This window comes from Delphinapterus leucas, chromosome 14 (assembly GCF_059928025.1).
Source record: "Delphinapterus leucas isolate spDelLeu-1000000601 "Yukka" chromosome 14, BTC_Dleu_Yukka2, whole genome shotgun sequence".
Lineage (NCBI taxonomy): Eukaryota > Metazoa > Chordata > Mammalia > Artiodactyla > Monodontidae > Delphinapterus > Delphinapterus leucas.
Genome location: NC_143142.1, coordinates 27,017,396 through 27,039,381, shown reverse-complemented (window position 1 = coordinate 27,039,381; position 21,986 = coordinate 27,017,396). Strand labels below are relative to the sequence as shown.

Here is a 21,986-nt window from a genome sequence, read left to right as displayed (position 1 = left end):
ACACAGGCATTTCTCCTGAGCTCACCACTGCCTGGCCCTCTTCCAGCCGCCTGGCACTCTATGGGTGGGGCCCATGGTCATCCCAGCATCGTGCTGCCCTGGCTCCTCTTGGACAAGCAAGAGGTCAGCGGTGGGCCGGGCAAGTGACCAGGGGACGCAGCACGGTTGGGAATTCTCACCTTTTCCTGGGCTCCGTGAGCTTCAAGAGGTCTGAGAAGTCAGACCGCCACGTGCTCTGTAAACACGGCCCTGGGGGCTGGACGCTGCCACCGAGGGGTTCCCTGGGGAGGGCTGTCTTGCAGGCTGCTCTGTGCTGCGCGTCGTGAGCGCCTGCACCCCCAGCAAGCAAGGCTGTTAGGTGTTTCCCACCCATGTCTCTGCAAGAGCAGCTCTGGGAGCAGTGTGCAGAGAGGAGACGACCCGAGGTTCTTTGGAGGCTCGGTGCTCAACCAGCTGGCACCTTGCGGGGAGCCTGGTCTGGGGTTAAGCTGAGCAGGCTGTGCACCTGGGCCGGGGTGGGTGTGCAGCCCCCTCCCCGCCCTCCCTGGTCTCCTGTGTGTTGGGGCTGGTTGGCCCTGCCCAGATGCGGCCACCCTCACACCAGCTCGTCTGGAGGCACCTCGGGATCCGGGCAGGCGGGAAGCGCATGACTGGACGGAGCTAAGTGAGGTGGAAAGGGCAAGGTGGCTGCTGTGTGATGGGGCTGAGCCCACCAGGTAGAGGCCACCAGTCCCAAAAGGATCCACTCAGGGAAGCATCTGAGTGGGCGGCACAGCCACAGATGAGGAAGCAGGACAGACTCATGGAGGCTGAACTGGAAAATGAGTAGGCGTTCCTGGCCTTTCCCTTATCCCACCAGGAGCGCTCAGGAGCCACCTGCGTGCACGACCAGCACCTGCCCTGGGAGCTCAGACTCGGAGCTGACAGGCAGGTTCATTCTCTGTGTCGTAGCCCGGCGCCCTGTGCACAGCACCCGGACCTCGGGCCCCAGGGCCAGTGTTCAGTGCCTGCCCTTCACAGAGACGTGTGTGGCTCCTGCCTTAAAGCAGAGCTGCTTCCGTGGTACTGGGCAGACGGGGGTGGGGGTGGGGTGAATCTCGCAGCTGCCACAGGCCAGGATGTGTTCACAGGGGCCAGGAGCAGTTCTGAGGGTCCAGGGGCCGCCACGGGCATCATGGTGACAGTCACTGGCTCTGTTCAAATAGGCCAAGAATCCTCACCAACACTCTAATAACAAAGTGTGCCAGAAACGCACTGTCACAGCAGGTAGCTGCGCGCGCCTGAAGACTGTGGCCCCAACATCTGCATCTCCCTGTCCATAGGCTGGAGCCCTAACCCCCAACATGATGGCAGTTGGAGGCAGGGCCTTTGGGGGGTGACTAGGTCATGAGGGTGGATCCCCAAGAATGGGATTAGTGCCAGAACCAGTATGTGGGCCCTTGCCTGACCCCGAATCCGCCTTGGTCTTAGACCTCCAGCCTCCAGAACTGAGCAGAGTCTCTGGTTGATGAGCTGCCCAGCCCGTGGTATTTTGTTATAGCAGCAGGAAGAGGACAGGATGACAGGATGCCTGTATGTTTGTTGTTTGTCAAGACGTGCATGTTGAGAAGTTGAGTCCCTGGTCTGGTCCCGTTGCTGGGATGTTAATAATCAGCCCAGACTCAGGGGCATGCCCGTGAGTCGTCAGTCAGGAAGGCTGAGGGCCCACTGGGCGGTTTGTCTCTCTCCACGGGACAAGGCGGCACAGGGGCACCGCCCATCAGGTGCCTTCAGGTGGGCTCTCGGCGTGGCGGCCTCAGGGGAGTCATTCTTCGTGGGGGCACCGAGGGCTTGGCCAGCGAGCCAGGCGGGCACCAAAAGCCGCCTTTGCCTAGCCCTGGTGTGTGGGAGACACAGACCCCACCTCCTGATGGAGGGCCTTAGAGTGTTTGTAGCCTTTACAAGGTGAGACCCCAGAACTGAGGACGTGCCTTGGAGGGAGAGAAACGGGTGAGAACCAGCTTCCGAGAGTCTCTCCTGAGACGTTAGAAGTAGACGTGAGGCTGTTGTTTTGTTAAATGTTTAGAAGAGTTTTTAATGAATTTGCAACCAGTGTTTAAGTGTTGGGGAAATTTTATTCATAAATTTTGATTTATGAACTGAGTTAGAATGTGACTATATAGGGAATTACCATTACACAACATACAATTTATCGATCTTGAGAATTTATTGAACAATTGACTTTTTTTTTTTTGGAAATTTCAAGCGGAGACCAAAATGGAGGGAAAAACCACAGCCCCGTGTAGCCAGCGCCCAGCTTCAGCGTGAAGCAGCGGCCTCCAGGTATTAGGTGAGCTCTGGCCCCCGAGGCCTGCAGCCACTTGCCCAAAAAATGGGCTAGCCCATTAGGTGGGCCTGGATGGACCCTTTCTGGATACACATCTCTCCTTGTGGGCAGGACGAACCAAGGCCGTGCCCGCTGCAGCCTTGCCTTCCTGGCCGTGACCCCCGGCCCTTGATGGCTCTCTTACCGCCCTGGAGAAGTAAAGAGGGAGAAGGCGCTGTTTTGTGATTAGCAATAAATAACAGACGCGAGAGCTACGTCAACACACGGACGAGCTCAGACACGGGGCGTGGAGGGGGGAGGGGCAGCACCAGGGTGGCGTCCGGTCAGGAAGGGGTGAGCAGGCCTGGCTCCATCTTCACGGCGAGAGGACCTGCTTCACGACAGCTGCAGTCCACCCCGTGCGGCCGCCCCGCCCTTTGTAGTCGCCCCGTGGCCCTGCCGCCCTGTCTGTCCTGGGCTCTGCAGCTCTGCCTCTTCCGAGTGTGGAGACGGGTCCCACCGTGTCCCACCTTGTCCCATCTCCCCAGGCTGTCCAGGCTGCCTTCCCCCCTTGTCTGCATCAGGTCCTGTGGACGGAGGGATGAATGTCTCACCCACCCCCTGCCGGGCTCACCTGGTCGTGTCCTGGTTTTGTGGACGTTGGGGTGCATCCCCATCCATCCGTCCCTCGTGGGTGGATGTGCTGCAGTGAGGCTTCACCCACCAGCCTGGTCATGCACGCTCCTGAGCAGGGCCAGCTGGACATGCCCCTAAGGGGTCTTGCCTCTGCTCAGTCTGTCCTGAGCCCCCTGCCCTCCCCAGAGCACAGCTGCCCCAGCCGATCCTGGTGGGCATCCCTGTCCCTCCCTGGGGGACATGTGGTCCTTTAGAGCAGAAACTGTGTCTCAGCGAACACTGTGGGGCGGACACGAGACGTACCTGGAAGTGTCGCTCTGGCCCCTGCCTCTCCCCACCCTGGGCCTGGCCCCTGGAGGGTCAGAACCCCACAAACAGAGGGAGAGATGCTGGGCAGGCCAGGAGAGGCCGGTGGAGGGGCCAGCAAGAGCCCAGCTCCTGGGGTTGAATGTCGGGGGTCGGTGGTCGGCACAGGCTCTGACTGTGAAGGCTCAGTGACTTTCCTGGTGGTTTCAGAGGAGCAACAGGGATCAGTGAAAAAGATCCCACCATCGCCTGCCCTGCAGGTCCCTTCTGCTCCAGAGCCAATGGGACTGGCCGGGCTCTGGTGCTGGCAGGGGCTCTCTCCCGGGTCCTGACCCCACACCCAGGCTGGAGCCCAGGGCTGGATGGCCTGGCTCATGGCAAATCTGGGTCCCTGGGCACCAGGGGGCTTGTGGAGGGGGCTGGGTAGACCGGGCCTCGTGGACACGTAGCCAGGAGAGTGGCTCCCGTGGGATGGGTGCTCGCCCACCCAGTTGCCACCCAGCTGCGTGCCAGGCAGGCTGAGGGGCTCAGAACACTGCGGCCACACTGTGAGCTGCTCCAGACCCTGTGACACCTGCCCTGAAGATTCCTGTACACTGCAGGGGGCCGGCCTGCACCCACCCCGTGTGACAACCGACAGTGTCGCCAAATGCTGCCCAAGCTCCTGGGGACAAAACTACCGTGTGAAAAACTGCTGGTTTAGAGACAGGTGAGGACTTGATCAATTTGAGATGAACAGCATATTTTTTTGCAGACTGTGGATAATCCAGCGGTTTTTAATTGTTAAATATACATAAATATACATTAAAAATCATTGCCATTTTAACCATTTTTAAGTGCACAGCTCAGTGGCATCAAGTACACTCACGCTGTCCTGCAGCTGTCACTACTGTCACCTTCAGAACTTTTCATCTTCCCCAACTGACACTCTGTCCCCATCAAACACTAACTCCCCCTCCCCCCACCCCTGACCAGCCCCTGGCCCCCACCATCTACTTTCTGTCTCTGAATCTGACAAGCCCAGGGACCTCATGTAGGGGGAACCACACAGGATTTGTCCTTCTGTGCCTGGCTCATTTCAACAAACATCACATCAAGGGTCATCCATGTTGTAGTGTCAGAATGTCCTTCCTTTTTATTCCCCTATGTGGACAGATCATATCTTTTTATCCATTTTTCAATTAATCAGTTCTATCCATTGATCAGCTATTGACAGGTGGGCTGTTTCCACCTCTCGGCTGCTGTGACTTGAGCTGCCCTGAGCGTGAGTGGACAAGTGCAGGTTCAAGTCTCTGCTCTCAGTTCTCTTGGGTCCACTCCCTGGAGTGGAATTGCTCGGTCATATGGTAATGCTATGTTTCACTTTTTGTGAAAACTCTAGTTTCCCACGGCATCTGCACCAGTTTACATTCCCACCAGCAGTGCACGGGTTCCAATTTCTCCCCATCCCCACCAGCACTTGTTATTTTCTGTTTGTTTTGTGTTGATAATATCCATCCATCCTAATGGGTGTGAAGTGATCTCTTGCTGTGGTTTAATCCAGGTTTTTCATCGTTATTTTCTGGGTGTACGCATGATAGGATCTCTGTCTTCTGGGAACTTAATTCCCTGGGGTGAGACACATGCATGGAAGCAGCTGACCACTGGAGGGACCCAGCCACAGAGTGCAGGGCTGGGTTGGCTTCCGGGAGCGAATCGGCCGGGTCAGCACGAGGAGGAGGCTGTCCTGGCACACCTGAGACCAGGCCCCTTCCTGGCAGCAACGGTGTCGGGCTGCCTGATGCCTGGGGGCTCCCGCCTGCAGCCCGCCCATGAGAGGGCGGGATTGGCCCCCGTGGCCTTGGACTCAGGAAAGCAGGTGATAGCAGGACAGTGACAGTGGCAGGTGAAGCCCAGGCAGCTCTGGGGCCAGCCCTGCAGCACTTTGTGGGCACGACTCTGTGTCCAGCTCTCCTGAAAGGGGTGCTGACTGCGTCCTGGGCCCCGTCTCTAAATGGACCCTCCCAGCCAGCCACCCAAAGGGAGGGAGGGCTTGATCATCAGAGCCAATGAGGTGAAATGTGCCTGGGACACCCCAGCCCACAGAAGGGGAAGCAGAGCCGCCACCCGCCTCCTTGGGGCTCTGGGTCAGCTCTCTGGTAGCGCTGTCTGGTCAGGGAATACAGCAGCAGGCACGCGTGGGGAGTGGCCTCTCCTCGGCCACCCCCGTGGACAGTGACTTTGCCCTAAATGGCCAGAGGCTTCTCGCTGGCATAAACCGGCCGCGGGGTGGTGGGTGGGTGAGTGCCCGCCTCCTGGCTCAGCGGCAGCCCAGTCCCCACCTCACAGGCTCTCCCAGGAGAAGGGCCAGGCCAGAGAGCTTCCAGACGGGCCAGCTGCGTCTTAAGGAAGCTGCCTGTTTTTCTTAGCCCCTTTTAAGATTTCACTCACTGTTACCAGAAGGGTGACAGTTTGCACAGACACGGCTACTTCCATATTTTGCTTCAGCCTCACAGCCACGCCCAGGGGCTTGGAGTCCCCAGCACAACGTTGGAGGAGAGGAGGTGGTGGCCTCGCGCCCGACCCGGCTGTGTGGGGCTCCTGCAGCCCCGAGCCCCACCTGCTGGCCTCAAAGGAAGCAGCGGCCGGTTGGCCCTCGGGCGTTGGCCCTCGGGCACACGGGTCCCAGAGCACTAAGGCATGTGGGAAGGGCTTGTGTTCCAGGTAGCAACCCAGTCTACCAGGCGGCCCCTGCCATGGAGAACCTGCCTGCCCTTGGGGACGCCCCCCCTGCTGGGGGAAGGTCCAAGTGCAGCCGGGGCCTTGGAGAGACCCCAAGCGCTGTCCTCTCCCTGCACGAGGCCTCCATTGGCCTGGCTGCCATCACCACCTTCATTGGGTGATGAGGTCACAAAAGGTCCTGGGAAAGAACCTAGAAAATGCATCCTAGGATAAAGGTTGGGCTCTGAGATAGGAAAAAGGGGAGAGGAACTGAGATTAGGACAACCAAGAGGAGCCAGGAGGAGGCTGGGAAGACAGGAGTGCTGGGAGGGGCATTGTCCTGGAGGGGCCAGTGTTGGGGGAGGGGCTGCGGAGGATGGGGGTCTCCTGGGGGTGGGGTGGGGGGCTGGCTGTCTTCAGGGCAAGAGGGTAGCCCCCAGAGCTGCACGGGCCCTACCCTGTGGACACACACACACGTGGCTGAGAAAACGAGCCTTTCCTCAGGTCCGGCCCCGTCCACCGGAGGTGCAGGCTCCTGCTGACGCCACCAAGGAAGACTGAGCCTTTGGATGTCCGAGATGGCATCTCTGGATCACTGGCATGGAGGTCTTCGCCGCAGGAGCGCCCAGCTGTCCCCCAGCCCAGGGGGGCGCCGTGGTGGGGCTGGAAGGAGGGGGTTAGGTGTGTGCTCCGTGCAGTCGAGAGCTGATAAGGGATGTCAACGTTCCTCTTTATAATTAAGAAGATAATTTAATCGCTGCTATTAAGATCTCAGCTCCTCCCGAAGTGGGCTGCTTTCAACAAAATACCTTTGGTTCTGCTGTTTCCCACACACAGACCTGGCAGCAGTTAAGTGGAGATGCCGAGATTCCGAAGTTTCATCTCGTGAACCCATCTGGTTTGAAGTAGTACAACAAGCAGGAAAGGGAATTGAATCAAAGGCACAATTTGAGTTTTTCTAAATACAGAAAACGTGTGAGGTAGACCAGTAAACACCCCGTTGTCCCCTCCCAGGGCTGGGCCATGTCCCCGGCCTGTTCCCAGCTGGGCCTGTGTCAGGACGCAGAAGCTGCTTCCATATTGCGGAAGGCACATGGGGACAGGCCTGTGCGGAGGTTCTGCCCGGAAACCCGCAGAACCGAAGGGCCTCACTGGGCCCACATGGAGGAGGAGGGGGCCCCCCTGTCACAATAGGGAAACCAAGGCCTGGGCCTGTGGAACCAGGCTCACCCCCTTTGCACCCAGCTACAGCTGGGCCACACTCCTGCCTCCACAGGAATCATCCTTTTGGTCCTAGAAGAAGCTCCCGGCCCCCACCTCCCTCTGGCCGCCTGCACGTGGCTTTGATCTGCAGCAGCACCTGGAGGGCAGTGCGTCACGCTCCCCCTCCCCCACCCCCATCCATAGCCCACATACCCTCTGGACCTCCCCAGCCCCAGGGAAGGGGCTGCAGCCTCACAACCGCCAGGGCCTTTCCCTCCTCAACTCAGGCCTGAGGACCACCGAACAGACCACCTGCGTCCCACAGCTGGCAATGCAGTGCAGGGGGTCAGCCCTGAGCATCCTTACACCAGCGGGGGCGGTTCTGTGGGGTCACAGGACTCCAGAGCAGGGGCTCTGGGGACTCAGGTGAAGGGGTGCAACCGCCAGGCTTGCGGGGCGCCTGGCACCGGGCGAGTCTCCAGAACCGCCAGCCATTTGCGCCAGGGGCATGGGGAGGGCAGGCAGTTCCCGAGCCTCCCTGGGAGCTGGGCCCTTTACGTCCCAGACACAGGCTGTGGGACGGAGGAAGGCGGCAGCCGGCCCAGGGAGCCGCCTGCTGCTGGGCATTGTCACCCCACACCCCAGGGTCCTTGGGCTCCTGAGACCTCTGATGTGGGGCCCGAAGGCCCCACCCTCCTCCACTTGCTCCCGACTTTCCCTCTTTCACACAGTGGACGTTGTTGTTGTTTGAAGAGCTTCGGGATTGAAGAGTCCAGAGCCCCTGGACCAGAGCTCTGAGGTCCCTCCTGGTCCTAGCTCTCGTCCTTGCTGCTCTGGCAGCCAGAACCTGGGGACAGGCAAGAGGGGTGGAATACGGCCTCTGGGCCGACAGGGAAACACAAGGAAGATGCCTGTGGGGGCATCCAACAGCTGAGGGTGAGCCCCCGAGGAGGAGGGGCGAACAGGACCCCAGCCACACACAGAGAAGGTTTGGGGTGTGGGAGGAGGGGCCGGAAGAGGGAAGACGACTGACGGTCCCAGGGAGGATGCCTGCAGCTGAGGGCTCTCACCAAGCACTTGGGTCAGGATCAGTGACTGAGAGAGGCCCGAGCGCCCTTCTGAAACGCAAAGCCCACAGCAGAGGCTGGGTACCCCAAGCCAACCCTTCCCTCTGACCCCCAGGATGAAAGGCAGGGTGATGGCGGTCTGTGGGGGTGATGGGCAGCACAGCACCCACTAGAGAACAAACAAGCACCCTTCACCGGAGACTGGACACTGGTCTGACATAGAGAACCCTGACCAGTGCATTGTGGCCGGCTGGGCACCCGGCTCACGACCCATGTATGACAAGTTCTTAGCCAGGCCAACTTACCTGTGGGGGCAGCGGAGAGAGAACCCACCTCTGGGGGCTGTTCCCCAGGGCAGGCGACCGTCTGCAGGGTCTAGCCCACAGGCCCCCAGGCTCTCAAATGCAGCCGGCCGGGAGCCTGACGTTGACCTTTATTCTGTCCCGTTCATCAGCGTGCACGGCCCCGCATCAGACAGCAGCAGGGCTCTCCCTCTCCAGTGGGTGGTGATCTTGGGAGGGGCCACGCTCCGCTGAGTCCTCTCACCTGCAAACGCCAGGTGCCAGCGTTGGTTCAGGGGAAGCATCTCCTCACTTTAGCTTTGAACAAAACCAGAAAAGAGATTTCTCCACCCATGGTTTTCCCCCAGTCTGGATGGTGAAAGTGTGCAGTGGGGAGAGGGAGGCCTGAGAACCACAGTGGTCCCAAAGGGGTGGCCGGCGCCCACAGGGAAGACTAGTTCAACAGGGCAAACCACTGCCCATCACTCCTGCAGGCCTCCCAGGACAAGGGGGTGCTGGGTGCATTGGTGGCCCCCAAGCAGGGGAGCCCAGTGGCACAGCTGGGTCACCCAGAGGGAGATGTGCAGTGGGGAGTAAATGGTGTCCATCAGTGGTGGTGTCCAGGGCTGCCCTCAGGAGTGCATTCCTGAAGCTCTGTCCACGGAGCCTGCTGGCCACTCAGGCAGTGCTGCAAGTCTTCATGCCCGGGCACCAGGTGCCCCATGAGGCTCTGGAGGGCCCTGGCTCCAGAGCTCACCCTTCAGCAGCCTTGGTCACCACCTCCCTTCCTAGACCTGCCTCAAGGGAACAGTTCCTGTCGTCCAATTGCTAAGCTCTAGGTCACTTCCGCCTCCAGGACCAACACATCTGGGAAAAAAGTACAGCGCAGGGCAGGCATCAGGAAATGCCTGGCTGTGTCCTTGGAGATGTGGTGCCTCCTGGCAGCGATCGACACAAATACACTGGGTCAGGCACAGAAGGGGGACAAAACCTCGGCCACTTGCATTTCCCGTCCGTCTCGTGTCCAAGTCAGCAGCCTTGACTTTGACAGGGTGTCAGCTCTTCCTGCCTGGACTCAGGAAGGGAGGGATCAAAGGGTTCCTCTGGCCCCATCCCTGTTGTTGAGCTAATAGGTCCCTCACCACCTGGCCTGGGAAAAACGCTTCACAGGCAGGTTTCAAGATGACTCATGACCACTGTCATTGTGGCCCCGTCCAGGTCACTCCGTGGGGACACTCACAGCAAATAAAGTCAATAAACAGGGGAAAACGCAGGCCTGAGCCAGGGCCAGCCAGGGAAATGCTACAAGAGCAGAACTACCTGTTTTTGTCTTTCCGATAAGAGTCAGGGCTTCTCCCCTTCCTAGCCCCCAGCAGACAGTGTGCTGTCCTGCACGACCAAGACCGTTATACCAGCTTCCGTGGAAAAACACACAGGACAGGCACCGGCCTGAAAACAGGCCAGGGGTGCGGGCCCAAGTCCTAGAAAAGGGACAACCGCCAAGTGAGGAATTTAACAAGGCCGGATGCACACCTGGGGCCACAAGGTGGCAGTGGGGGAGGGGCGCTCTGGCCGGGCTGGGAGGGGCGGGGAGAGGACGCAGGGAGGCGTGGCCGGGAGGGGGCTGGGAGGAGGGGCTCGGAGCGTACCTCAGGGACCCCCCGCCCCGCCCAGGACCCGGCTGCAGGGAGACCCCGAGTCCCCGAGTCAGCCCGGACTCGCTCTCCCCGAGACACCCCGCGCGATGTGACTGGACGCAAAGAAATGGACACTCAGGCAGCTTCCAAAAGAGGCGAAACCGTTTATCAAGGCGGCGCCGGCGCGGTATCTACAGTTATCTACAAATATCTACAAGTATCTACACCGCCTGCAGACGGGTTCTCGGGTCGTCTACACTGCAACTGCCAGCCGGGCCGGGGGACGTCGCGGTCTCGCGGAGAACAATAAATATCACTTCCTTCCGGCGCGAACCGCGCACTTTGGCACTGGCTGTGCGAACCCGGGGCCCTCGGGGCCGAGGAGGGACCCGCGGTGGCCCTGGGGCCAGGGAACCAGGTCCTTGGACAGCTCTGGGGCTGGCGGACGGAGGCCCCACGGCTTGGAGGCCCGGGAAGGGGGCCTGCGGTGGCCCCGGGCTGGGTGGACCGGACTCCCAGGCGAACGCCCACATTATCTGGGGCAGTAGTCGTAAGAGCCGGGCGGCGCGGCCCCGGCCGATGAGTACATGCTGGCGGCAGCCGCCGCCGCCGCGGCGGCGGCGGCGGCGGCTGCGGGGCTCACGGCGGGGTGGTGGTGCGGATGCGCGTGCGGGTGCGCGTGCGCGTGGAACCCGTGGCCGCGCAGGCCCGGCAGCGGGTAGGGCGCTGGCCGGCTTTTGGCCCCGAGGTAGTGGTCGTAGGCGGTGGCCGGGTACTTGTAGGGGTGGTGGTGCAGCGGCTCCGACGCGCCGGGCGCCTCCAGGCGCAGCTCGGGGTGCGGGGGGCTGGGCCGGCCTCCGGGCGCGCCGGGCAGCGGGACGCCGGACCCGGGCAGCGCGGGGCTCAGCACCCGCGCCAGCAGCTGCGGCGGGTGCGCCGGGTCCCCGAGCACGGCCGGGCCGCCCGCGTCGCGCTCGAATTCTCGCCGGGCCTCGGCCGCGTCTGCGGGGAGGGCCGAGGGCTGAGTCGCGGAGAGGCCCGCGAGAACGCGCCTGCCCCCGCTCCGCGCCCCTGCCCAGCCCCGGGCCCTCCCCGGGGGCCCGCGCCCTCCACTGGGACGGCGGGCGGGGCGGGCAGGCGCAGCCGTCGGGCCGGGCGGGCGAGTGCGCGCTTGCCCGCCGCCGCGGCCGTTGTGCAACCGGCGCGCGAAGGCCGCGAGCGCCCCTGCGGCGCGGGCGAGGCCGGGCGCTGCCGTCTGCCCAGATCCCACGACCCCGGCCCTACCTTTCTCCGCGCCGTTGGGCTGTGTGGGGGAGGCCACGGGGTTCCGCGAGCGCGCAAAGGCGCTCATGAGCGGCAGTGCGCCGGGCCGATGGTTCCGGGGCCTGCGGGAGGGAGGTGGGCGGCGTGTCAGAGGGCGCCCGGCCAGGCGCCCGCGCGCTCGCCGTCTCCTCGGGGGACACTCACCAGTCCTCGGGGTCGCAGTCTCGGAAACCTTTGGCGAAAGGGTTACTGGCGATCTTGAGCTGGGTAATCTGCAGGGAAGCGGGCACTGAACACCCGGCTCCAGCCCCTGTTCTTGGGGCCACCGGACCTCGGTGGAGCGGAGGGGAGCGTTAGGAGAGCCCTCCCCCACTCAGGAAGGGCCGCTCTACTCTCCGCTGACCAGAAATGCCTGGCTCACAACTGCTCCCTCCCCCGCAGGGGTTGTGCCTCTCTCCTGGTGCAGGGGTGCTGGGGAGACCCCTTTCTCGCTAAGTAACCTGTCCTTTCCGTCCCAAGTGATTAGGATAGAGACCCTGCTCCCCCGGCTGGGATGGGAATGTAGTCACTTCCACCCCCCCACCCCGCTGTGGTCCAGAGTGGAGGGGCACCCTAGGAATCTGGGTAAACCGCGCATCAGGCCCCTGATGGGGAGTTTCCGGAATGGTTTGGAAAACAAACTTTCAGGCCACAGTGACAGTTCCCCCTTGAGAGGTCAACCTGATAGGAGGCTGGTCCGCCTGCAGCAGAGGGGAGGGGGCGGCCTGAGGCTCTGGGGGTGGGGCTCCATCGAGTGGGGTTTCCAGGAATGGAACCTTCTGTCCCCCAGGCAGCAACTGAAAATTGCACCCCTGCCCAGAAGTGTTGACCGAGCCACCCAGGGCCTCACCCGGTGGTTCTGGTAGGCAGTGACCGCAGTGAAGCGTGTCTCCTCAAACACAAAGGTTTTGAAGTTCTCCTCGGCGTATTTCTCGCTGTCTTTGCGCGGGTCCACGTAGACCACGTGGAAGCGTGGCTGGTATCTGTGCATGGAGTTGAGAATAATCTGGAAGAAAGGTGGTGAGGGCCGAGCTAGGAAACCAGCCAAGGTCCGGACGGGCAGTGAGCTTCCAGACAACTCGGCAGAACCCTGAGCTCCCAAAAGGAGGCTGGGCCGTGGGGCATCACCGCCTGGATTCCAAAGGCTGCTGCCCTCACCCCCCACCCCACACGGCCCCATCCTTTCCAGTTAAAAAGCCTCCAGCAAAACACAAGGAGTGGGGAGAGGGAAGCAGTGTGACCCACCAGTCCCCGAGCCCCTGACCGGAGGGCTAGCTCTCCTCGGCCTGTCCCTCATCCACACCCAAGCTGCCCAAGCTCTGCCTCTGGCTCCAGTCAGCAGGGACTCCCGAGGGCCTAATGGGGGACAGGGCGGTAGCCTGGGGGGGTCACTCACATGGCCATTGTCGTCCAGCAGGTTGTTAGTCAGCTTCAGCTTGTCGAAGGAGACGATTTGCTTCATCCACTGTGCCCCCTTGGCCGGTGAGTCGGGGTGGTAGTGTACACGGCCGGGTGTGGCGGGGTCTGCCTTCCCGGCCACCAGCCAGGATGAGCTGTGGAAGGCGTACCTGGGACGCCGGGGCAGGGGCCACAGCATGCTGGGGTGAGGGCCTTGCCGAGGGAACCCCGAAGGTGCCTCTGATGAGGTTCCCACAGGTGAACGGGGAGCTTTTCCAGGGGCAATGTGAGGAAAGAGAAACTCCCCATCCTGATACACAAGCGGCAGGAAGCGACCAGAGGGAGGAAGCCGGGCCCTGGCGCCACATTTCGCCGCATGCGGGTCGCTGCTCTGGGCCTCCTGTGTCGCCGGCGCGGCGGGAGCCCAGATTGGGCCACGCCGGCGGCCTAGGGCGCAGGGCGGACCAGGTTCTCTTTATTAATTGCTGTTAATTGTCCGGGCGGCCAGGCCCGCCCTGCATAATCTCTCCTGGCCACCCCACCTTTCCTGCCAGCTCTGGGGCCCAGCGTTCCCGGGGGGTGGGGGAAGGGACGGGTGCCGGCGCTCACCTCTCGGGAGAGGGGGACACGGAAAAGGCAGGGGCTGTGTGCAAGGAGCCAGACGGTGGGGGCCCAGCCTGCATGACCCCCTGGGGGCCACTCCCCAGAACTGCTGGGGGTGGGGCGTGTGGGTCTGGGGTCTGGCAGGAGTGGGGAGGGGCACCGGTCATTACTGTCCTGGGCCACCCACCCTCACCAGCCTGGCCAGGCAGGGACCCACCGCCCTCCAGGCCCGGCTGGGTGCTCACCGGTAGCGCTTGTCGTCCACGGGCACAAAGTCCATGAGAAGCATGTAGTCGGCCATGGGGTCCATGCCGAAGAGCTTCACTTGGAAGGTGGGGAACATGCGCCTGGGGGCGGTGGGACCTCAGTCACCTCAGGTGGGGGAGGGCAGGGCGACCCGCCTCCACCAGCCCAGGACATGGCCTCCCCGCCCGGCCGACCGCTGTGCTGGGTGGGGAGGCCCCTCATCGCATCTCCCCTCACTCATCTGCTTGACTAACCCGACCAAGCCCCTGCCCAGCCGAGGGCGAGTGGACGGCAGGACAGCCCCCTGCCCCCTTTTTAGAAACACAACAATGGCGAACTCAGTGCTCGAGCCAAGCCTCCACTCTTGAACATAGGCCTTTGGCTTCTTCCGCCAACTCTGCCCGTGTAGACCCAGCCTAGCAACTGCCGATCCAGCCGTCCCATCCCGAGCTAGCCTCAGCCGGCAGTAGCACCGGCCCCCGGGATCCTCGGCCCTCGGGCAGGCCTCCCCTGCTCGATCTAATCAACCGCCCTAAGCTCCCGGCTCAAACAAAGTGAAAGCGAGGCAGCCCGTGTGATTCTGAGGAGTCCCAGTCGCCCTTTTGGCTGGATCTGCGGCTGCTCCCCAGTCCCTCCAGTAAGGCCGAGCCTTGGAGTCCACAGTCCCGACTCTGAGGCCCTGCCTCCCACCCAGTGCTGGAGTCTCCCCACCTTCCTCGGGGACACACGCAAGTTCCCAAGACGCAGCTACTCAGGGCTGACTTCGCTTGTGTCCTTGGGGTCCCCTAACTATCCCCTCCCCGGGCTCCGACTCGGTGACTGACCCGGGCTCTGGAAAGGACATTCTGCGGCTCCTACCCTGGCCACTGGCCATGGGCCAGCCTTGCCCTGAGTGTGGGCCGCTGGGCCCTGGAGGACAGCATGAGGCCCCCACCTGCTGGTCCTGCAGCTTCCCCTCACAGGCAACTCCTTGCGGGCGGTGGGCAGAAAACAGATGCCAGCCCTCCTGGACAAGCCTGCCACGCCTGCCCTCGCCTCTGCAGGCCGAAGAGGGCTGCAGAATGCTGGCTTCTGGGGGGAGCCTGGCCCCGCCGAGGCCCTTGCTGGGCTGGACTGGGCCGGAGGCTGGGGCACAGTCCTCATGGGGTGGCGGGGGGAGGCCAAGTGCCCAGGCCAGCGGGAGAGCCTGGAGAAGACCCCTGATCTGGAGCTGGGCACAGGCCCCAGGCTCCCAGGGCGGACGCCGCGGCACGGAAAGAGAAACCACGAGCAGGCTCTGCAAACAGGCCCTGAGCTCCCGTTGGCTGTGTGGACCCAGAGCTGGTGTCTCCTGTGTACACTAGACACAGACCGGCACCCGCCTTTGTCTGCCGGTCAAATTGGTTGCATCGCAAAACTTGTTCCCCTTCTCTCTGGGCCCTTAAAACAAACACAGGCCAATTGAAGGCGGCGGCCCCAGCAGCAGAGCCAGGCCCCACCATCGCCCGAGACGTAGGCCTGAGAAGACTGGATAGCAATCTCCCCTGAAACACAGCACAGTTTTGAAGGGTCTTAACTCTCTCCTACAACGTTCCAGACCATTGCCCCATGGCCGGGCTGCGCCTCTATTTAGCCCGGATGGACTGAACTAGGGAACCAAAGAAGGCAGTTTCCTCTGAAAAGTTGGGATCCACTGGGATCTGCCAGTTGGTGAGGCCCCTGGGAGGGCCCGGCGAGCTGAGCCGGCCCCTGCTTCAGGCGCCGGCGTCCTGGGGCTGAGGGTGCACCCGGGCGGCCGCGCTCCTCCGCCGGCCCCTCCGCCCGCGCGCCAGGCGGCTGTCGCCGGAGCCGGGACCCGGGAGCGAAGGAGCCGGCCGCGCCCCCACCCCGCTTGCCGGCCCCGCTCGCGTGCGTCGGACCGAGGCGCGCGGCTAGGGAGGGGCGCCCTGACCTGCCGGCCTTGGTGACGATCATCTCGGTGCCCAGCTGGTTGAACTCGTCCCACAGTGCCTTCATCTCCAGCTGCACGCTCACGCTGGCCACCTTCGCGTTCTTCTTCACCGGCGCCTTGGCGGCGGCCGCGCAGCTGGCCCCGGGGCCCTCAGGCTCGGCAGCGGCGCTGGTGGCGGCCCCGGCGGCCGACGCGAACGGGTAGGCGTGCGGCGGGCCCGGGGCGCCGGGGGCGGCGGCGGCGCACGGCTCGTAGCGCGGCGGCGGGGGCTCGCGCGGGCCGTACGGGTCGGCGCCCGGCGACGCGGCGCCCGGGAAGCCCCCCGCCGCCCCCAGGCCGCTCAGGCTGCTGGCCGTGAAGGCTGCAACGTCGCAAAAGTGCGAGAGCTGCGTGAGCCACGGGCTGGACACCGCGGAGATCATGACCCGCGGGCCGCACCGCCCCGCCGAGGTGAGCGCTGCCCCGCGCCCCGGGCCGAGTGGCGGGCGCGCGCTGCGCTGCGCCCCGGGCCGCGCCGCCCCACGCCGCCGCCCGCGGAGCCGCCCCGCCCCGCCCCGCCCCGCGCCGCGCCCCCGCCCCCGCCGAGACAATGGCCTCCCCCAGCCCCCTCCCCGCCCCCGGCTCCTCCCGGCCCCCCGACCGCCCGGACCGGCTCCCCCGAGCGAGCACCCGCTGGCCGCCCCTCGCTCTGCCGCCCTCCCGCGTTGCACTTCTCTCTCCGGTCTCTTTGCAATTTGTTATTTCCTTACCTTTGTCTTCCTCGTTCAAGTCTCCCCTCCGCATCCTCTTTCCTCCTTCCACTATCTCTCTCGAGTCTCCTTATTTCTGCTTTATTTTCTGCCTCTTCCTCTTTTTCCTGCTAGCCCCTCAGCGCTTTGTCTTTCTTTTCAGTCTGCCTGTCCCCCTCCTTTCTGCGTGCGTCTCTCTGTTATTCATGGCTTTTAACTCTTTTTTTTTTTTTGAATAAAAACTGAACTCTTTCTCTTTTTCTTTTTTTATGACTCAACTTTCTTTCGTAAAATTTCCTCCACTTTCTTCTCTTTCGTTCTTGCCCTCTTCATTTCCTTTTCATCTTTCTTCTTTTGGGTTTTCTGCTTTCTCTCCTTTTCTCAATTTCTTTTTCTCTCGCTGCCCCCCGCCTTTTCCGTGTCCCCTGACAATCTCACGCTCCTCTCCTTTCCTCCCGCCTCTCTGAGCTCACGGCCCCTCTGCCACCGCCTTTCTCTGGTCCTTCTTTCCTGTCCTCCCAGCCTCCCCTCGCCCTCTTCTGCTCCTGTGTCTAGCTGCGTGCGGGTCTCTGCAGCGGGGTCCCCAGGCTGGAGGGTCCCCAGGCTGGACGGAGGCACAGAATTTGGGCAGGATGCCCCCCTTTCTCTCCACCATAGAGTCCAAGCTAGAAGCCTGGAACTCACCCCGCCAGAGCTCCCTCCACCCGCTCTTTGCCCGGATCCTGCCAACCCATTTTGCTTGGGCCCCACGGCAGCAGGGGCAGGGGATCTGGCGGGCGGGTCCATGTAGACGTAGCAGGAGGCTCACCTTCCATGTCCCTGGTGACGGTGCTGAAGTGCATCCCGGCCGGGGATCCCAGCAGCCTGCGAAGCTTCGCCGGGTCGGAGAACCCCGGTCCCAGGCGAGCGGTGTGCTCTGCGGCCTCTGCTGCAACCAGAGAGGCAATGCTGAACGCGCTGGCCCGGGGAGACAGCGGGCTCCGTGCGTCCATAGGCGCCCGGCGGCCTGACCGGCGCCGCCTCCGACTGCGTGCACCCGGCCCCACCGAGGCCGGCCCAGCCCTCGGGCCCCGGGGGCGGGGGCCTGCGGTGCCACTCACAGCCGCCGGCCCTGGGCCCAGGGGATTATGGTGTCACGGCCCCCCACTCTGGGCCGGTGGCAGCCGAGGGGCCCTGATGGGTTGAGAGCCCTGGGGGTGTGGGCCCTCCTGCTTTTCAAGGTCCAGGCCCCTTGCCTCTGCTCCCAGGGGCCTCCATGACCAGCACCCCTTGGACATCCCGCTGCTCCCCGAGGCCTGGGTTCCCTCTGTACAGCGAAGCCATCAGCTTCCCCAGCCCCCGAGGGGAGGTGGGGACGCTGGGAGCGCCCAGCCCCAGCCCGAAGCAGTGGGGCACCGGCCCTGCCCCTGTCCTCCCGCCTCCTCTTCCCCGGCTGCCCCTGCACCTGGGTGAGGAGAGGGCAGTCCGGGCTCCGGCACTGGCCACAGGCGGACAGCCCCAGGGCCACGGCGTCGTCCTTTCCTCGGTGCTCAGGGACAGGACCCAGCCCAGCAAGCGGCCCCCAGCCCTCTTCGGTCGGCTCACTGTCGTGGCTGGGGACCCTGAGCAGAGGGACGCCGCCCAGGCCAAGCAGCCCGGGAGCCCGAGCGTCACGCGCACCCGCGCGCACCACCCGCCTCTGGCCAGGACGCTTATACATCCGGAGGGTGGGCAGTGCCCGCTCCTCCGACCTCCCCGCGCACCGGCCGGGTGCAGGGAGGGCCGGGGGCGGGGCCTGGACTGGCCGAGGGAGCCGAGGACACGTCGGAGGAATTCAGGCCGCAGGCCGGGTCGTATGCTGCCCCTCGCTCACCACCCACCCCACAGCCAGCCTGCCCGCCTGGGAAGGCCCTACTGCCCAGTTGGGCCTTCAGGCCCAGGCATCCCAGACGCTAAGACCTGACTTGGCCTGTGCTTCTGCGCACCTACTGCCTCTGAGGCCTCTCTGCCCAGTTCAGGGCATCCATGGACTTCCAGTCCAGAGTCTCCCCAGCAGGGCGCCAGGCCTCCCTGCTGCCAGGATCCTCTCTGGCCCTGCACTGAGGCTCTGGCAGTCAGGCCTCCATTTCCAAGGCCTCTGTTGCTTTGCCTGCGCTTGCCTGGATGGGGGTGGGAAGCAGCAGCCTCTCTCAGGGCTCTTACAGTCCCAGGGCCTCAGATCCCAGGCTGGAGGGGATGCTGGCTCTGAGGCAGGAAGGCCCAGAAACTGGGGACCTGGGAGTGGGCTCCAGTGGGAAACGCCTGGCTCCCGGGCCTGAGGTCCAGGAAAGATACATGGCTGGAGTCAAGTCGGTGAGCATGTGGGCCCTGCTGTGTGACTGGGGTGGGTGCGTGTGACCTCAAGCACAGTGAGCCCCGCCCCACCCCCTAGGCTGGGGCTGCGGCTTTGTGGACCATGCCAGAAAAGGGAAACTGTTGCCAGGGTGTGCCCCCCACCCAGAGTGGCCACGTGGGGCTGTGACAGTGACAGTGATCTGTGGGGCCCAAGAGCAGGTCCAGGGAGTGGTGTGATGCGCCAGGCCTCCAGGACCCCAGGTGGAGATGCTCCTGGTGGAGGGAGAGCCCGGCTGGCAGGGGAGTTGGTGGGGGCAGGTCGTGGTGGTACTGCAGGAGGGGAGCCCGTGCTGAGGGTCTGCACCTAGAGAGGCGTGCAGAGCGGTCACCATGGGTACCTCTTGCTGGTGGTCTGCATCCAACCTGCAGGTGGGTGCGTGGGGTGTGTGTGGTTGTATGCCATCTGGGATGTGTGTTGTCCTGGCATGTGGGGGTGCCCGTGGTTGTGTCCTGTGCACCTGGGGAGCCTTCCTTGTATACCTGGGCGAACACCTGAAGACAGTGGGCAGGTGCCCAGTCTGAGGCAGACACCAATGTTGAGAAAGGAGAAATGAAAGTGAAAAACTCTGGGGCTTCTGGAGTCGCAGGGTCAGCCTCCTGGGACCCTGTCCTGAGGTCCCTGGCCCTCGGAGTCTGAGGTGGTAGACAGGAGATGGGGTCCTCCCAGCCCCTCATTAACCCCTTCATGCCTGAGCTGGGATCTGGGAGGCCACGCTAGGTGGGGAAAAGCGTGGGAGCAGAAAGGACGCTGTGGCATGGGCCAATGGGCCAATTCTGGTCGAGAGAGTGCTGGAGGAGGTCAGGGCCGCCCCGTACCGCTCCGCCTGGGACTGGCAACCCTGCTTCCCAGGCTGCAGCTACTCACCCGAGCAATTGCAGACCCCGAACCCCTCTGTCAACGCCCGGTCCCTGCTGGAATCCAACTGCAGGGGCCCAAAGAGGCCTGAACGCTGCGGAGTCACCGCCTCCCGCGCCTCCGGGGTGAGCTCCTCGGACCCTCCTCCGTCCCTCCCGGGGCGATCCGCCGCTCTCCTCACCGCCCGCCACCGCCCCACCCACAGTGCCCCCACCGCCCAGACAGAGCTCGCGCCCTCTGGTCCCGCCGACGCCCCGCACACCGTGTCCGCGCGCGCCGCTGCCTGCGGGAAGTCCTCATCCCTCACCTGGAGCGGCTGCGGTTCCATTCTGCCTCGCTCCCCCTGCCGGCTGCACCTCCGGGAGCGTGAGGTAGGAGGCCTGGCTGGGCGCCGGCCCGACCGGGCTGGAAGGGCTGGGCGCTGCCAGGGGTCGTGCGCTGCTCGGGCTCTGCCTCCTTAGGGCGCGGCGTGCCCCTCCACCTGGGACGTGGGCTGAAGACAAGACCCGCATTTCGCTGCGCCACTTGGCAGCGAAGGGGGAACTAGGATGAGGCCACTTTACAGGCCCTAAAACCGAGGCTCTGCTTTGACCGGCCTCCGCGAGGTATGGGGACCAGAAGTCTAGCTGAGGACAGGAGGCGGCAGGGGCGGGATGGAGCCGAGGCAGCCGCCCATCCTGGGTGCAGAACGGGCTGCAGCCTTTGCTTCTCTCTGCGGGCCCTGCGCTGGGTCCCACGAGGGCACTGGGATGCATCCCAGCGCTTCCCCTGGCACCTTGCGTTTGGAGGCTTACTCATCCCCCGCCCCAGCATCTTCAGAGTTTTGCCCGAAGCAAGTGCTGTTTCAGAGGTTTTCTCCCCAGCGCGCAGAAAGAGGCCCCTGGAGAGTCTGGCTGCACTGCTGCACCCAGCTCCGCCTCCCCGGAGCGCACGTGGCTTCCTCAGGGCAGCCCTCAAGACTGGAGCCCTCACAGCTTTGGGGGGGACCCCACTCCTCACTCTCCCGCCACCATAAAGGCACTTCGACAGCGCCATGCCCAGCACTCAGAATTCACTCTGGGCCTCTCTGTTCCCACCCTTGGAAGGACCTTCGCGCCCTTGTGCATCTCTAGTGGGCGCCAAGCCCACCGATTGTTGTGCTCAGGTGCTCCGCGAGACAAGGTGGGGCACCACCCGCTCCCCCAGCCTGGGTCTCCCGCTATCTGGGGCACAGGCGCACACAGATGAATCTGAGCGGTCGGCTGGAGGGTGTGAGTGCGCGGAGCACTGGGGACCCTGTCCCCCAGGAACTAGAGCACCGAGCGGGGCAGAGCCATCTCCTCCACCCGGGGTTCAGAAAGAGAGGGGCTGGGCTTTTCTTGACCCGGTTCATTCGTTTCAGGATTGATTCACCGGGAACTGCCTCCAGGGCCTGCCTAGACGGGCCTCGGTGCTCTCGCAGGCAGGCCCCGCACCGGGAGCGGCCTGCGCCCTGCCTTTCTGCCGCCAGCAGCCGCTCCTCCCCGGCCCCGCGGCCCGGGTGGCTGGGCCTCCGGGGGCCAGGCCTCGGCGGGAGGCGGGAGGGGGTGAACTTCGGTGGAGCCGGGAGAGGCGGGTGCGCAGGGCAGCTCCATTCTCCCTTCGCAGCTCCATTCCTCCTCTCCGCTCCCCGCCCATAGTGGGCGCCTCGCGCAGGACCTCGGCCCCTGGGTGCGTCTCATCTGCCTCCATCCAACAAAAGCGCTTGGCCCGCAATGCCGACAAATGGGGCTTTCTGGGTGGCCCGCTTGGGCGTGAATGGGCAGCGACCCTGAGCCCCCGAGGTGGGCGGGTGGGGCCGTTGTGGGGTGGACTCCCTCTCCTGGCCCCTGGCTGGGGAGCCAAAGAGGACTCATGGGCTCCACCCATGAGGCAGGGAGGAACGGGCGCTGTCCGCGCCGGTGGCTCTTGCGCGCCAAGCTCGTGGCCCCACTGGCTCCAGCGCGGTCTGCGCGATCTACCGTGGGTTTGCAGACCCTTGGGTGGTGCGGGGGCTGGGGGGGCGGTGCTGGGCTGGGACCAGGGCCTGTGGGAGCTGGTAGTGAGGCTGCATCCATCCCGGGCAGGGGTGGTTTCCCTGCCCCTACCCCGCTGGCCTGGTCTCTTGTGACACCGCCTGCAGGTTGAAGGAGGTGACTCCCTCTCCCCAGCCTGGGGGCTCCATACACCTGGACTAGCAGTGGCTCTGTTGGCCCCCTAACTGCTCCCAGGCCCTTCCCTCGGGGTGCCCCCAACTGAAGCACAAGTCCCTGCGAGCCCACCCAGGCCTCTTCCTTGGTGGTGGGCTCTTACCCCAAACTCTGGTGGGGGACCCTGTGCTGGGCCCTGAGCCCCAGGTGCATGTAGGGTTCATGTGTGGGGGACTGAGGACTGTGAGGAGGTGCCAGGCAGAACCCA

At 63.8% G+C, this 21,986-nt stretch overlaps 1 protein-coding gene across 3 annotated transcripts; it reads right to left on the bottom strand.

Moving 5' to 3' along the window:
- Positions 1 to 10,240: 10,240 nt before the first annotated feature.
- On the bottom strand, positions 10,241 to 17,536 carry TBX1 (T-box transcription factor 1). 3 transcript variants are annotated; one of them, XM_089894849.1, is made up of 8 exons: positions 17,151 to 17,536; positions 15,615 to 15,975; positions 13,684 to 13,785; positions 12,834 to 13,005; positions 12,288 to 12,443; positions 11,603 to 11,670; positions 11,420 to 11,520; positions 10,565 to 11,137 (listed from the first exon to the last, which is right to left on the bottom strand). In XM_089894849.1, exons 1-8 carry the CDS (start codon positions 17,332 to 17,334, stop codon positions 10,668 to 10,670), a joined length of 1,614 nt encoding a protein of 537 aa, XP_089750975.1. In that variant the 5' UTR covers positions 17,335 to 17,536; the 3' UTR covers positions 10,565 to 10,667. The 3 variants fall into 3 exon arrangements, with proteins under 3 accessions (XP_089750974.1, XP_089750975.1, XP_030620119.2); XM_030764259.2 differs by lacking the exon at positions 17,151 to 17,536 and having other exon boundaries at positions 15,615 to 16,131; XM_089894848.1 differs by lacking the exons at positions 11,603 to 11,670; positions 17,151 to 17,536 and having other exon boundaries at positions 10,241 to 11,137; positions 15,615 to 16,134.
- Between the last annotated feature and the right edge of the window lie 4,450 nt (positions 17,537 to 21,986).

Excerpts from the sequence above, each read along its gene's own strand:
- TBX1 (XM_089894848.1), bottom strand. The coding sequence starts at position 16,036 with ATGATCTCCGCGGTGTCCAGCCCGTGGCTCACGCAGCTCTCGCACTTT. Across the intron at positions 13,786-15,614 it reads ATCGTCACCAAGGCCGGCAG|GCGCATGTTCCCCACCTTCC; the intron begins GTCAGGGCGCCC and ends CACCGCCCCCAG. Across the intron at positions 12,444-12,833 it reads TGCTGGACGACAATGGCCAT|ATTATTCTCAACTCCATGCA; the intron begins GTGAGTGACCCC and ends CCTTTCTTCCAG.